The sequence below is a fragment of the Mycteria americana genome, chromosome 1 (genome assembly GCF_035582795.1).
Source record: "Mycteria americana isolate JAX WOST 10 ecotype Jacksonville Zoo and Gardens chromosome 1, USCA_MyAme_1.0, whole genome shotgun sequence".
NCBI lineage: Eukaryota > Metazoa > Chordata > Aves > Ciconiiformes > Ciconiidae > Mycteria > Mycteria americana.
The window spans coordinates 72,450,554-72,467,447 of NC_134365.1; the positions used below are offsets into that span (position 1 = coordinate 72,450,554).

The window sequence follows — 16,894 nt, forward strand, 5'->3', positions numbered from 1 at the left end:
TTCTGAGTGACAGCCAAAATTATATGTAGTTAGTAAAAATTGTTGTTGTATTTAATCATATAATTGTGCATCCATTTAGATCAGCCCAGCAATCATAAGAACCCTTATACACAAATAGCTTTACCTATGTGACTCGTTAGGAAGTAGGAAACCTCACTCAGAGGGCATTCTCATGCAGAGAATTTGAAGAATGAGGCCTAGCTGTATGCCAGCAAGACACATTTCTAATAATCCATTATTGTAGATGAGGACTGTGTTTAAATTAGGTTTTTTGCATGCAGCCATCTTGTTGCAAAGTAAAAGATGCTATCCTGGTGATATCTCACATGGAAGAAACTATGAAGCAATTTCTGTTATATTTTACCAATTTAACTGTATAAGGGGGAAAAAAGTGTAAAATAATATTTCAGCCTAGATTCCAGCCTAGATACACCATTGAACGTTTCCTGAACTGCCCTGTCAGTACATTCTCCCACTAACTTCTGAACCTGTTAGTAAATATCAGCCAAATTTGAAAGAGGAAGTGAAGTTTCAAAATGTATGGTCTTCCCCTAAGATTCGTGAAAAAAAGTCTCAGAATGTAACGCAGAGACACAGATTAGAGCTCTCAGTGAGGGAAAGGTATTTACAATTCAGGTGCTGCATATACTCTATAGCAGCAGCCATCTGGTCCATCAGCAACATGCATACTTCTGGGCTTCTCAGACCATTGTTTGAATACTGTAGTGCTGTAATAGCTGGAGATGTGATGAGAAACTGGTGTGACTGTGGCCTCCCATCGGTGGTCTAAAGGAAATAGCTCACTGAATAACTTTGTTGTTTAGTTAAACTTCCTGTTTAATTAAATATTTTAAGATTAGAGCCATTTGGTGCAAAATCCTCCAGTTGCAAAGAGGAGGGCATTCAACGGCAAATCAAGGCATAAATGATGCAGAGATTTTATGCTGTCCATTTGCAAGTAATGAGCTTGGTTCATTCATATGGCTGGTAATTGCTATCAGAGTAAGTCACAAAGTGAGCTAGTATCTTTGCTCACACACAAATTGTCGAAACATATTTTCCAAGTCAGAAAACAACCGATTAGTTGAATCACTAGCTTGGGAGTCAGGAGACCTGATTTAACTTTCTGCTTGACCTTAGGCTTTTGGAGTTACCACAGACAAGCATTTAAAATATGGCTTTGCTGCAGACTGCAGTGAAGCATCAAGGTCTGCTAGTTAGTTTTTAATGAGCTAGCTTGGAAGCAATCTGTGGCAGTACTCAGTTAACTTATCCTCAGCTTCATTTCCAGTTCATCCATTAATTTAACATGTGACAGCTGGATTTCAAGGTGTTTCATGAAGTTCAGCAGGGATCAAATATAATCCAGCATCCTGATCAATCATATGAAATAAATTTAGCATTAAATGACCCAATGGTCAGCTCAAGTTAGATGTTAATTGTCTAACCATAGGGACTCAATTGACTTTGTAAAGTAGGACAGATGGGCTCTGTAGGGCTGAAGATGAAGGGTAAAATAGCTAGCAAAGAGCCCCAAGAGGCCATATTTGGAACATGATTCATCTCACCTAACTTTAGAGATCCCCAACTCTAATTACCTTTATAGTTGGTGGAGAGTTTAATGCCTTTTGGAGCGTGATTCATCTATGTTATTTGAGGCATCACCTTGATGAGATAAATTGTTCGGTAGAAAGGCATCTAGCTGAGATGGGAATCTAGAATACCTCTGTATTGGGCCAGGTGAATCCAACCTTGGAGTCTTTTGCAGTAAGTGACCTTGCTCATTTAAAGTAGTGTATCTGTACTACAGCTTACAGATAAGAGAAGAAACACTCCTACCTAACTCTGCCTTAGCCCCCTGCCATGTGTCCCTGTCATGTTCTGGGGATAATACCTTCAGGAAGCTGTAGAAAGACAAGGTGGAAGTCAGACCTCTTCTCGGACCAATAGGTGTAGCTGGGAAAATGATAGAAGCTTTCAAGCCCTTCTTGAGGATATTAATATGCACGGGCGGTATGTTAACAGAAAACCTTTCGGCATCTGAGATGAGATAGCTGAACTTTATTTCGGTGAAACAGCTGAGCTCAGAAGTGTCAGTCGTGAGAAAAACCTTACCAACATTTGCAGTTTTATTAGTAAGGATGCTGTCGAATGAAGCTTATGAAATGTCGTATTGTTAAGCGCAGCATAATCGATAGCAGAATTTTATAGTATTGGAAGGAATGAGGGTTTTTACCTGTACTTTGTGATCAGCGTTCTTGGCTTTATTAGCATTGATGTTTCAACCCGGGAGAAGCTAAAAGGCTTCATTGCTCACCGAGGAGGATGAAGTGTGAGCAAAAAGCCACGAGAGGGAGCTGTCGGAAGCAGTAAAGCTGTCGGGTTTCTCATTACGCAGCGTGTTACTTTTAACAGGCACTCAGCAAAAGATTGTTAAACTTTCAGAGGCTCACAGCATCTTTAAAATAAAGTTTCTTCTGGGAGGGAACTCGCCTGAAAAGTTAGAAAACGCTACTGAACAAAACAAACACCCACAACAAAAACCTGTGCAAAGCTCATTTAAAAAGTTGCGTCTATTAAAAATGAAATCTTCCCTAGATACCACTATGCCTATAATTTTAAGGTCAAATGTTTTAATTTCTGCTTCCTTTGTATTTATTTCAAGTAGTAAAATACATTATATAATACAGATACGATGCCATTTTGTTGCTGAATATGAACACCGGAGCGTACGAGGGGACAGACCTGCTTAGATCATTTGGTTCAAGCCCCACGATAACAGCTCCGTTCTCCACTTGCCTCACTTGTAGTACGTATTTCTCTGTACTGTTAGAGCCCTCCACTGGAAAAACTCTGGATGTTTTGCAGAGTTCAGCAGGAATTGAACGCGTATCTGAACTGCTAGCCAGTCTTAAAAAATGAATGTGGCAGTAAATGGCTCAAGTCATGTCAAATATATAGGGCTAAACGTGGATATTAATTATGTAACCAGAGGCACTCAATTTACTTTGTAAAGCAATTAAAAGAAGACAGAAACTTACAGTCTGTTTCTGGAAAAGAGTAATGTCTGTTTAAAAATAACTTTCTACCCAGAATAGCCTGCCTGTCTCACATAATATCAATTGTGGGGGGAAAAAAAAATCCACCAGGCATTTACAGCACTTCTTCTTTATGGAAAAATCAAACCCAAGTTTTAAACCAATGGAAGTTGACAGTTAGGTGCCCAGATCCACATTTAGGCATGTAAACAAAGGATTTGCTTTTCAAACTGGCTGAGCAACACATTAAAATTTAGCTTCCCCTTGTGTTTATTCTCCATGGGCAGGTTAAGGCAATGAGAGAGGCCTGTGTTCCTGCGGACAGGTTTAAGGAGGTAGAGGGTTCATTTTTTTAATATAGAGTACAGTTTAGTATTGCTCTGGATTATTCTAGTAGTCTGGTAGTCTTTTTTTTTTTTTAATGTATTTCTTGCTTCAGAGCAAATAGGCAAGGATTCCTTTCAAGCATATTAATTAGAGCTGGAGTTTGTTCCTATATCCATAAGCACAGTAGATCTGTATGAAAACTTCATTAACCTAAAGCACCTGCTCCAACAGGCATCCTGATGGAAACTTACTGTATTCTTCGATACTTTACTGCATTTTGGTTTTGCTTTGAGTGGTATTCGTAACACCCTCTTCTTTACAGTGTACCCTCTGAAAATACCATTGAGTGATCTGGACCCGGCTGTCAGTGAGAGCATGGTACCTGTTGAGGCCAATAGCCACAGCATCTGTCCCTCTCTCTGCCTCCTGGCTGGGCAGAATGCCAGGATCAGACATCTTCAAATATCTTCTGGGGCACCATCTTCAAAGCAGTGTAGTCAGACAGACAGAAAGGAAAGCAACAAGACTGTCCCATGTCCCCGCCTTCAATGCGCTTCAATGTGCGCCCTACATAATCACTTTAGAAATCAGCTTCTAAAAAAGCTAAAAAACCCTATAGCATAGTTACTTTTGTATTCAGAGTATAGTACAGCATCAAAACTTCTGATCCACCTTTTTTATTGCTAGCCTGATTTAAATGTTTTAGAAAGAAACAGCATGTTTAGTTGGTCTACTCAATACTGCACTTAATTATTCCTTCTTCCAGGAGTATCACGCTTTAAGTTTTTCTTTGACATTTTCCCCTCTGCCTTGTTGTGAATGTGACTATAGTGGGATTTACAAAAAGGAAGAGTTTAATGCATACAGACATGACAGCAGAAAAAGGAGCTGAGGTTGTGTTTGTCTTGATTGTTTATTTCAAAACTATAGTGAGAAAGAGCTTCAAAAACCACCTGAAAGCTCTCTGAGAGACAGCATTTGGGAGACAGGGGCTATTACCTTTATAATTCAGTAGAATCTCTTTGCTTTTACGTCACTGTTTCTAAAGTAAAAAAAAAAGTTCAAGACAGGGAGAAAGAACATCAATTCTGAGTGCCTTTCTCAGGCAAAATTTTACCGAAACTAGAAAGTTCATATAAACAAGGATTTCCAGACACAACAGCAAGAAACTTTTAACTCTTGTATGGCAATTCCAAAAACTTTTGGTGAGAAAGGACAGGGTCATATGCTGAAGTAATCTGTGGCAACACAAATAGCTCTGTTTCCACTCTCTTCAATGAGTTTGATATGCTGTAGGTGATGTCACTGTCAAAGGTAAGCATCAAACATCAGTTACATCATTTACTTTGTTATGCAAGCAGGGTTCTTGCTTGCATTTCAACTGTGGCTGAGCCAGTAACATATTACCTTCACTGTTAAAACTCCAAGAAGACTTAGCAATATATATACACATATCAGTCTTTTAAGTATCTTATTTTTCTTTAAAAGGCCTTCACTTTTAAAAAAAATAAATACTAATAAAATACATTTAGAAAGGGAGAATGTATATCTGCTTTAAAATTTAATTCCTTCCCAAATTCTGCACTCTTGTTCATCTGCACTTACCAGCAATAAAAGACAAGTGAAATCCTGATCCTAAGAACATCAAATTATGTCTATACTGGGTACTTTAGCATGCTTAAGTCTAAATGCATCCTGCAGCTGTTTCAGCTGGTTTTCAGATGAGTGCAACCTTGCACATGGGCCAGAAGACAGCCACTCCGTGTTCCAACACTTACCCCATCTGGACAAAAAGGGAAGGAAACTGTGGGGTATACTGCAGATTCCACCTATCTGGAAGTCCACATTCCCATTAATATGAGCAAATCAAAACTAATTAGCTTCTTTGTGGCTGTCCTGACAAATTTTTAATGGATAAAGAATTTTTAAAAAAAGTTCTCTGCTATTCACTGGATAAAGGTACATGAAGGCTTCTTCACTGTGTACAGGAAACACAGCTAGAGGCTCTCTTTTGTGCAAGTGTCTGATTCCCAGATTTACTTTTTTCTAATTTGAATTCCAGATCTGCAGGGTGCTTCACTTTACAGTAGTCAAAACAGAAAGTCTGTAGCTTTATACCACAGTAAAGGGAAAAAAAAAAAAAAGCATTAATACATCCATCTTGTATCCAGTTTATTTAATACCATAGCAGTAAATACAAATAAGAGTTCTTGAATCTGGCAATGCTAGAGCTGGCGAGATACAGCTACCTGACAGATCAACAGTCTGTTAGTAGTTCTGGAATTCCATGTGTGCTGGAAAGCTGAAGGGTGTACATGAGTAGTCTTCAAGTTCAGCCTCATAGATATTGACAATACAGTTAAATACACTACTCCTGATATGGCAGAGCAGCATCTGCATAGAAATAAAGCAACACTGTGCCTGTCAACACTGAGAACTATATTCCAATATTTGTAGTCTTAAAACAAGTGAAATAAAGAGTATCTTTTCCTTAAAAAAAAGGAAGTGGTCTTTGGTCAACAGTTAAAGTGGCTTTATTTTTATTTTTACAACAGTAATGCTAAGATTATATAGCTTTTTTTATGTTACCTTATTGGGAGTGGACATTTGAAAATCAGTACTCTGCTGTGACTGATAAAGTAATCTTACTAGTTTCAATGCAGATAAAATTTCAGAGCAGAGGTAGGCTTCAATTCAGCAACTTACAAAGACTGAATCCCAGCTGTCCTCTGGAATGGGTAGGAGGCAGTAATTCATCTTCAGACAACTTCTCTTGCCTTTCATAATTTCTGTATGAGCACAGCACTTTCAAACATGCTGGGCTAAGCCCTTATTTAGTTAAGTCTACAGTAAGAGCTCTGAATGTTAATTGACAACATATTTAGACCCATCTGATGTTTAATATCCACATTTGAAAAGTGTAGCTAACATATTCCTTAGTGTTCTCTCAAGTGGCATTTCAATACCATAGTGATGACTAGTTGTAAAGACATTGGTCCTTAGGAAAAACACTCTATGCAAGTTAGGAGCACGGGTCTTACTGGCAGGCTGACCTTTAAATCCAGGCAGACACCCTGAAGAACTTGTGCTCTTTACCAGTCCATGTGCTTTTCAAGCTTCCACTCCCATCTAAAACTGAACAGGCACATCCACCTTACAAGTAAGGAAACTTTGTTACAGTCCACAAGAACTGTGCTGTGAAAGGGACCAGCCCAAGATGTTACACTGCCCTTACACTGGCACTAGCCATAAAATTATTTCACTAAACAACGACCTTGCCAAAACAGTCTAATGCTCACTGACTTAACATTTCACTAACATTTCAGTTCCCACCCTCCTCAACCTTCTCTACTTTCTTTCATCACTCAAAAAAAAAAAAACTGAAACAGGAGACAATACTGCTTTGTTTATCTGCTTCTGTACTTCTGGTGCATCTGCAAGGCAGCTTTGCAGGTAAATGCCTTTTGTAGATTTGGTGTCTGAGCATTTAATTCATATGACTTTCAGCAGGTGTTAGGCACTTTTAGGCACACAGGGATCTGAGCCATCCTTCCTTGAGTTAAATACATTATCACATACAGCAGCAGTATTTTGCTTTTCTTTAATGCAAGTGTTCTTGCACAAAAAAAACCAACTACTTCTCAGAATTCTGAAGTAAGATTTTGATCAGCAAGGATGAGTTTATTGGAAATAACTGTTTATACTTCAGCCGTACCTAGAAGCTCTATCCAAGACCACGTTGGTGTTGAATAAATACAGACCAAAACTCTCCTCTGAAGAACTTGAGATAAAGGGTGAGAGGAGTAGCTTAGAGTTTAAGTGACATAGCCCTAACACAGTAAATCTCTAGAAGAACTAGAAATAGAAGGTCAGGTCTTCCAGGTCTAGACCCTGTCCACTTGACCATACTATCTCCCACCTTTGGTTTCTACTGTCTTACTCCTCCAGACATTGACCTTTGGAGGAAATTGACTGAATCCCAAGAGCTGCCTGTGCTCCATTATTTCAGCTTATTCCTACTTCAAGACTAACCATCTTTTACACAGATTTCCTTCTCTTTCCAAACACATTGTTGATTAACTTGGCCATTGACTTTGATCCACTTGGTCGTCTCTTTTCCTTCACTTTGAAATTTGAGATGATATTCCTCAGGACTTTCGTGAACATCGTCACAACTTCCTGATAATGTTCTGCTGCAGACAGTTCACAGAATTGGCACTTGTTATCCATTGCCAGCTTTTGTCCTTCATCCCAGCCAACTTCCCTCATGTGGGATAAATCTTGTTTATTACCAACCAAAAATACTGATGACTCAACCATTCTGGAATCAAAAAGGTTCCAATTAGAGAAAAGATGTTACAATACTGTGCTGTATGCTGTTGCTATATAAACTGTGTATGAAAAGTATGTATGTTCAAGATAATAGGCATTGCAAAAAAACCCAAAAGAACAAACCAACCCCCTAACCTTGCCAGGTAGAGTTATAGTTTTCCATTTGCCATAGTCAAATGTCAAAGGATTTTCCAGACAAGCTATTCTCTATCAGTAAGTTTTCATTTGGTTCCTCCACTCAGTGAGTTCATGTATTTTTAATCCACTGCAGTTTTCATACTCTATACTGCTGAGTATATTGTCAGCTCCTGGACTTCATGAAGAAGCAAGCTGATCATTATCTCCATTTGTAGATAAAAGAATAGAGTCAAAGAGATGCACCAGTGTCAGTGGCATAATTCAGAAGAAAACACAGGAATCCTAATTCCAAGCTTTTGCTAAAATCACTCCTTCCAGGGAAACCTTAATTAAGAAAGGTCAGCAGTAAGACAGACAGAAAAGTGGTGTTTGTTGTTTTTTGTTGTTGTTGGTTTTTTTTACTCCACTTCTGATACAAGGAAAGGATTTAACTCTCATTTATTTAGAAAGCACCTCAGTTGACTGATGCAGGAATATACACCACATCATGTACTCAGACTTGCAATTTTGGTGGTTCTTTTTGAAAGTAGTTTGTTTCTTACCATATGGTCACCCATGTACACAAATAATGTTGGGGTCATTGCTACGGCAGTTTAGGAGACATTCATGGTATTATTCCCATTTATTGTGGAAAATGCTTTCTTCAACCCCACATTGGTGCATCTCCATTGGTAATAGAGTGGGGGAGTAAAAGCATAGACTGACTATGCCAGGTTTTTACCCATGTAAATCACAGCAGACAGATTTATGGCAATTGTTTAAATAGTAGAGCTGTAAGAAATAACAACGAAAATCCGGATATACTTGGCTTTGGATACAGTGAAATAGATTGCAATTTGTAATACAGTTTACCTTCAGGTACCTTATTGTTGGTATTGTATTATGCCACTAGGATGCTGCTGGATTTTAATTGCTACTAGGATGCCTACAGCTCACAGAAATGTTCTCAGCTTTTTTGTATGTTTGCTGAGGGAAATAAAAATAATGCCACTTACTTTTTACAAGCTCCTATGTGAGACTCTCGGATCCTGTACAGCAATGCTTTTGCAAATGCAAATGATGCTCTGTCACTGATGTCGTAAACAATGATAAATCCATCAGCCCAGTGGAGCTCATCTGTGAGGGAGAGCTTCCCCCGCTGTGGCTGAAAGAAGTTCAAATTCACATGCAAAGAGAGTGTTACTGTTGCACTTCAGAGTATTTCCTTTGCTGCAGTGAGTGTAAGAATGTTGTATCTTTTCTTGCAAAAGATATTAATAGGTCTAGGTGCTGGCATTGAATTCAAAGAGAGTCCTGCTCCAAAAGCCTAATAACCAACCATCACTAGAGATGGCATTTTGGATCATTGACAAATTCATTATGAAACATTTACACTTTATTTAAGCAGTAAAATTGCATAACCTGTACAGCCATTGCTTATGCTGAACATTCTGCAGAGTTACAGGAGAATGAAACATACAGGAGCCACCAGTATTTGTGCTGTTTCTTGTTATAGCTGTTTTGCATGTTCCTAATATTCTGACTGCAGTGAGCTTAATTTGTTAAAAATTCTTTGTTCCCACCCATTTCTTCTTTGCATTGTTCAGGTCTGAAACAGTATTTACCCACAGGATAAATTTCTACAGGGCTAGCAAAAAAAAAAAAATCTGCTTTAAAGCCACTGGTGACTTTAATAAAATTGGTGACAAAGTCACACAAGTGATAATGGGGTTCTACCAGTCCTTGAGTCCCTTCACCCCAAGAAAGTGTCACACTTTGATTTCTAGAAAGCAACAGCTGCAAACTGTCCCATTAAGCTAAAGAACGTAATTTCAAAACTATTTTAAATTAGCTTATCCCTGCAGATGATTTGGCAGCAGCTAGCAAGACCATGTGCCCCAAGATAGGTAAAATACTGGAGGCTGACAAAAAAAAAAAAGAAGAAAAAGGAAAAAGAAAAAGAAATCTACTTTTGCTCTGTAGAAACCCCATCTTGGATAGTAATTTGAGGACTGTTTAAGTTGTTCCCCCACTAGTTTACAGTTTTGCTCCTTGCAGTGTGTAGCCTCCACCAACATCCCACCCTGGCTGCCTTGATTAGCTCAGCATCAGGGCAGCACTGTAGCATCATAAACAGCTGTACTGGGAAGGCTGTAACTTACCATGAGGATGGTAAAAGAATGCTGGCAGTGAAAGGAGATGCATGAGAAAAAAGATGAAGCAGGTTTCCAGAACTATTTGAATACTTCAGTATCTTTAATACAACAGTTTTTTAATATTTTTGTGACTGTGCAGCAGTTTTACGGGCAGGAGAGGTGACTTGTGTGTCACAGCTGTTTCCCAGATGGATCACAGAATATATCAAGTTGCAAGGGACCCATAAGGATCATCAAGTCCAACTCCCTGCTCCTCACAGGACTACCTAAACCTAAATCATATGACTAAGAGCATCATCCAGACACTCCTTGAACTCTAGCAGGCTTTGTGCTGCGACTACTTCCCTGGGGAGCCTGTTGCTGTGACACACCACCCTCTCAGTGAAGAACCTTTTCCTAATGTCCAGTCTGAACTTCCCCTGATGCAGCTTCATTCCATTTCCTCATGTCCTATCGCTGATCACTAGAGAGAGGAGATCTGCACCTCCCCCTCCACTACCCCCCTTGAGGAAGCTGTAGACTGCAATGAAGTCACCCCTCAGCCTTCTCTTCTCCAAGCTGAACAAGCCAAGTTACCTCAGTCACTTCTCATAAGTCTTGCCCTCGAGGCCTTCCACCATCTTGGTTGCCCTCCTCTGGACACACTCTGATAGTTTGATGTCCTTCTTATATTGAGGCGCCAAAAACTGCACATAGTACTTGAGGTGAGGCTGCACCAGTGCAGCGTAGAGTGGGACACTCACCTCCCTTGACTGGCTAGCTATGCTGTGCTTGATGCACCCCAGGACATGGTTAGCCCCTTTTGGGTGCCACGGGACACTGCTGACTCATATTCAACTTGCCATCAACCGAAACCCCCAGATCTCTTTCTGCAGGGCTGCTCACCAGCCTCTCATCCCCCAATTTGTACATATAACCAGGATTACCCCATCCCAGGTGGGGAATCTGGCAGTTGCTCTTTTTAAATTTCATAAGGTTGGTGATTGCCCAGCTCTCTATAGTCTGTCCAGATCTCTCTGTAAGGCCTCTCTACCCTCAAGGGAATCCACAGCTCCTCCTTCTTTAGTATAATTGACAAACGTACTTAATGTACATTTGCTTAATGTACATTTGATTCCTGCATCCAGATCATTTATAAAAACATTAAAGAGCACTGGCCCTAAAATTGAGCCCTGGGGAACCCCAGTGGTGACTGGCTGCCAGCCTGATGTAACCCCATTTACTATAGCTCTGAGCCTGACACATCAGACAATTGTTCACACAATGTATTATGGACTTGTCCAGCTGTATGCTGGACATTTTGACCAGAAGGATACTGTGAGAGACAGTATCAAAAGCTTTGCTAAAATAAAAACCCCACATCTGCTGGCTTCCCTTGGTCAACTAGATGGGTGACCCTGTCATAAAAGGAAATTAAGTTAGTTCAGCAGGATTTTCCCCTCATGAACCAGTGATGACGAGACAGTGAGCTTTGCAGAACAGGGACCCAGCTACTAGAGAGAAGCCTCAGAGCAGCAAGATTTCTGGAAGCAGAAACAAAAATGGAGACTCTTCCTTCCCTAGTTTCGCTTCCTCTCAGAACCCACTTTTCTTCCCCAGCTCCCATGGGATACAGGACCTCCATATACCATCCATCTCTTTCTAGAATCACCAGTTCTATCGGACAAAAAGCAATACCACCACTACTCGCTGCCTACTGCTCTGCAGGCACTAACGAGAAGTCAGGAAGACAACAGCAGAAGGCAGCAAACAGCTAAAGTTAGGCCTTGTTTCTAAGGAAGAACTGGGACAAGACAGCTCAGTGAATGCTGGCAAGAGGAGTTGCCCTTAACACAGCTGATCTCTCTCTTAAAAGCAAAAAGGTGCCCAAACTGCAGCAAAGTCTCTACCCATAATGTAGTCTAATCTGCTTTACCCTAGATAGCTGCTACTCCCAATGTTTCAAGAATCTTAAGAGTTGTTCACATGTCACAGGATTTAATATGACAGTAAGTGGAAGAGGACAGTAGGAAAGAGGTGGGCTTCGGAAAGAGGTCTGAGGTAGGTGCAAACCAGTCCACAGAACAGTAGCTTCTAACAGACTGTATGGCAAGGGAGGACTCCATAGGGTAACATGGCACAGTGGCTATTTCAGGATCCCCATTGCCCTGGGACAAGCAATGCTGTTGCTTGTCTCTAGGAAGGCTCATTTGTTTGATGGTTCATTTTATGTGCTCCCTGGGTTAAGTTTTTTTAAGTCCTTGAATTTAAGTCTGACTTTCAGTGCTTTGGCTTTAGCATTCATTATCCTAGTTGGTAAGAGGCAAGATCACTGCCCAAAGAGGAACCTTGCAAGCTAATGCTATTACCCAGACAGACCTACCTAGGTCTGCATGTGTTACACAGTACCAAAGTTTCTCTATTCCTGCAGTAGCACGAAAGAAATTAATACAGAAAGCTTTATTACAAAGTGGTTTATTGTGATCAAAGTTCAACTGTCAACATGTACAAGCCTGCATTATGGCTTTCCTTGGATCTGTTCTGTGAATGCAAGTCTTACTTCCAGGCCTATCTACTTTGACCATTTCTGCAGACATTTAATAAACTCCTGGCTTTATAAACTAAATTTCATCCATTTAGGCCATTTGAGAAACCTGCATATAACTTATCTGTGTATTTACCTATATAATGCAGAAGTGGGAAAAGTTATTTCTGTTTGTAATATTCCAAAAATACAAAAGCATTTACAGAAAATTTAAGCAATGAAGCCTTCTTTATGAAATGGGAAAGTACTCAGCAGTTCTGAGCTGCAGCAACTATAAAATTTCAATCTTTTCAAAAAAACCAGCAAGCACAAATTCCAAGAACCAGACAGAAAGGTTGTAAGCCCCCAACTCCTTCTACCATTACACAGGTAGAATGAGGAACAGCCCTTCTTTGCCCCCTAAAATTCTTACCTGTGAACAAGGGTCATAAATTTCCAAGTGTATCTGTCTCCCATCCAGGCATAAGTGTTTAGTGTAGATGCATTCTAAAAGATACATGGCATTCAAAGAAAACCAGCATTAGTGTGACTGGAGATGGTGGTCAAAAGAAAAGGTGGCAAAGGTGAGATTTGCTAATACTGAAGGGACATTTAGTTCCTTGGGTAGTGTTTGGTTTTGGTTTTTTTTGACACACACTGGAAACAAACCTATTTCATTTTGCAACACCTGAGCTGCCCAACCCCTTAGGCTGACCAACACCACTTCACTGTGGTGTTCCCATGGAAGTGCTGGTGCAACTAATACTTTTAGACCCTAGTTTTCATCTTCCAAAATGGAGGCAAAGGGGCTGCACAATGCTCAGAATCAGCTAAATGCTGATGACAACTCAGCTTGCTACCAAGGTTCAGGATTATGAAAAGTAGTAAACCAGCCTATGTGTAAGTTCTGATTCTGCACAAAAGTCATTATTTGGTAATAATGTTTATTTACTATGAAATCTGATGCTTTAAGAGTTCTCATGCTAGGTAGCATTAGATCAATAGTATTTACAGGATCTTGTCCCTAGACTAGATCTTAAAATATTTCTGTAGTGTCAGCTCTCAGATTTAGGACTCTCCACCAGCACTAGCAACCCTGGCAACTCTAGTGCAGACAGACCATCACTATTATTTTAAGCAGTGGGTTGTTCTAAGCAAGTGTAACCAATTTGTGTTCACAGCACTGGTCACCAACAAGCCGTCTACAGTATAATTCCTCAGAGTGACTGAATTACAAAGACAAGAACTGGTGTTGTCACTACTGAAAATACACTTCAAACTGCGTGTAATGAGGGCATAGATAAGGGCTATGGTCTCTGGAACTGAGCATCTTCAATTCAGCACCATGTTCATCTTAAGCATTCTTCATGAATGTCTTAAGAGTTCACCTCATGATGAACTATCAGTCTGAAGCATCCCAGGGTATCAAATCTACAGCCCCTTGGTGGTTTCCATAATTAAACGAATTTTTAATTAATCCTTTGACTCCACTAAAAGTGTTCTAGGATGATCTTGTATTTTATCACTCCTATTCCCATTTTTCTCCTCCTTCCTCCCATCTCAAAATAGACCTAAACTTATCTTCCAACAAAATTTTTTTTAAAAATGAAATGTTTTGGGAGTTTGACATGCCTTTTCTGATACTTGCAGTATTGGAGGGTCAGAACAAGGAAATCTGTTTTTAGTTGTAGGTGGCTTAGAACACACATGGAGCACAGAGAGCACTACATAACTTACATGTGACAGCTTAGACTTAGATAAGCCATCTGGGACACAAACTGTCTTTTCAGTCTGTGTTTGTATAGTGACAACATTGGTAGAGCATTTATGTACAACTATACTTTCAGAGTAAGTTCATCTGGATACATTCAATGCAATTCAGCTTAGTACTGCTATTTTTTAATTTATGGATCATAGAATGCTACTCTGATTATTGAAAAAGAAGCTTTTGGAAAAAGTCTTTCATGTTAGCAGGGAAAGTGAGGTAGATCGCAATCTCCTTTCCTTGTTAAGTTTTGGGACTTCTCGTGCCCCATCAGCTGGAGTGGCACACTTCCAAATGTGTTCGCATATCAGTTAAATAGTGCTTCTACCCAGGATGTGAAAGTTCAAGTCCTGCTTTGCCACCTTCCAAGATCTTAGAATCATCTTAAGGATCAACGTATTTGTTCTGGCATGAACGAGAAATTCTATCCTCAGCACGGTGAGCTTTCCACAAAGCTATCAAATCAGTGCATTCCTGCAAAAGCAGGGGGCTTTGCATTACGCTTTGATTAACCAGTAGTGCCTGATAAACAATCTGTTTCACCTCTCCTCTAGAGCTGAGAAGGGGATATTCAGTAGAACAGGTGTTGGTTTTCTTTTTTTTTTCCCTGGTCTATTTCTTTACTCTCTTCTTTATCTCCTCTCTGATTGAGCTTACTATAATCTACCGGCGCTTTGCACACGCAGCCCGGTTATCTTTCCTTCTTAAGTCCCCTCACAGTTGCTTTGCGAGGAGCACTTCGCCAGCCCCCGCGCCCGGGTGCGCTACTGGAGTTTTAAGTGATCTCCCCACAGATACCTGCCTTGCCTTTTCCCGTCTTCAAAGCTCATAATCAGGAACTCTGGCTGATAAGCAAGCGAAAACGTAAATCTTTCTGAAAAGTTCTGTGAAGCTGCGTTTCTACCCAATTTCTTGTTCAAGTAAGTGTTTGAAGCTTCGCATCTTGCGTTCCGCGGGGAACCCACACCGCACAGCCCCGAGTGGAGGCCCCACACGGCGCCCACCCCCCCCTCCCCGAGCCCGGCGGCGGCCCGCGGCGCTCACCGGCGTTGGACGCGTACTCTCCGATGAACCGCCTGGTCAGAAACCGCACCGCCAGCGCTGCGGGAGGGAAGGAGACGCCAGGTTTAGCGGGGTCCCGCCGGCCGCCTCCCCGCCCGCTCCCCTGCCAAACCTGAGGTAAGGTCGGGCTGGGGGGTTACCGGGGCCGGCCCCCTTCCCGCCTTACCCGACTTGCCGGCTCCACTACCGCCCAGCACGGCCAGCTTCACCTCGGTCATACCGCCGCCAGGCCGCGCCCCGCTGCTCCATTTCTTTATAGCCGCCGGGGCCCCGTGCGGCCCCTCCGGCGACACCGCCCAGCAGCCCGCCTCCTCCCTGCTCCCCCGCGCCGTCCCCCGGCGGCTTTCCCCGCCCCACCGTCGAGGCCGGTAGGTATAGCTCCCCGTGGGGGGTCGGTAGTTTTCATCTTCTGTGACAGGCGACCTCCTCCTCGCCCCCTCCGTTCCCGCCCTCCTTGTCCTCATCCCCTCCGTCCCTCCGCCTCGTCCCCCACCGCGTGAACTTTCCTCGGGCGGCCTTCCCGCCTCCCGGCCCAGCCCGGCCCAGCCCAGCGCCTGTGCTCCTCGGTGAGGCTGGCGGGCGGTTCCTCGCCGCCTTCTCCTCCCCTCGCTCCCAGCCCCGGGCCCCGCCGTGCGCAAAGCCGTTAGAAACTAGGGGGAAAAGGGAAAAGAAGGAAAAAAAAAAAGGGGGGGGGGGAAGGAGAGAAGGAAAAGACATTCTCCAGCTGGGAGGGTGTTTGTTTATCTTTACTGTAAGTTTGTTTGCAGGCTGTCATCCTTTTGTACCAGGAACGTGAAAGTGAAGAAACTGAAGTGATTTTTTTTTTTTTTTAATTATTTTAAATGCTTCTGAGGTAACTTGCTAAAAATAAGTGTTTTGCGCTTCTCTAGTGTTCTCCACCCCAGGTTTCAAAACTCTCACCACTCAGTAAACCTCTGGTCTTTCGAAAACTTAGGTGGGCGTGCCTTTTTATGTGTGTGAATGTTTTCATTGAATTTAAGTTTAAAGTTATATGATGGACAGTGCTCAGCTGAGGTTTACAACACTTTTCTGAAGCAGGAAAATATGACAGATGTGGAAGGTGAGGCACAAAGGGCTAAATCCGCAGAAAAGACACCCTGTGTCTGCTGTACGTCTGATTTTGTTATGAGGCTCCTCAAGTGCTCTCTAATGGCTATTTAGCTCTGAAAGTGCATAAAATACTTGGGTGCATAGGTTTAGTTAGTCCACTGGTGAATAGGAGAGACTGCTCTAGCATCCAGGTTACACTTGTATACTTATTCTGTGCATGTTTATTTCATTTGGTTTATATAACTTGAATATATTTATTTATTCTGATATTTGTACTCTCTTCTGGTGAAACTGTTGTGCATTGTATAAATGTTTCAATAAAGCACTGCTTCAGTATGCTTGCTAGTGGGTATTACAGATACAACAGATTTACATGAGCTCAAAAAAAGAGGCAGGCAAGATATTTGAACATATGTTTGTTACAGCTGAAGGAAATGCTTAGTGGAAGAAAATATATTTAAGAATAAACATGCAGAAACAACTTGGCTCCAAAGTCCCTGACTTACAAGTTGCTAATGGCCAG

At 41.5% G+C, this 16,894-nt stretch overlaps 1 protein-coding gene across 2 annotated transcripts; it reads right to left on the minus strand.

Moving 5' to 3' along the window:
* Positions 1 to 5,524: 5,524 nt before the first annotated feature.
* RERGL (RERG like) lies at positions 5,525 to 15,578 on the minus strand. 2 transcript variants are annotated; one of them, XM_075505594.1, is made up of 6 exons: positions 15,467 to 15,578; positions 15,283 to 15,339; positions 12,907 to 12,980; positions 8,831 to 8,979; positions 7,398 to 7,686; positions 5,525 to 5,759 (listed from the first exon to the last, which is right to left on the minus strand). In XM_075505594.1, the coding sequence occupies exons 1-5, from the start codon at positions 15,516 to 15,518 to the stop codon at positions 7,404 to 7,406; spliced, it is 615 nt and encodes a 204-aa protein (XP_075361709.1). In that variant the 5' UTR covers positions 15,519 to 15,578; the 3' UTR covers positions 5,525 to 5,759; positions 7,398 to 7,403. The 2 variants fall into 2 exon arrangements, with proteins under 2 accessions (XP_075361709.1, XP_075361699.1); XM_075505584.1 differs by having other exon boundaries at positions 5,525 to 7,686.
* Positions 15,579 to 16,894: the final 1,316 nt, after the last annotated feature.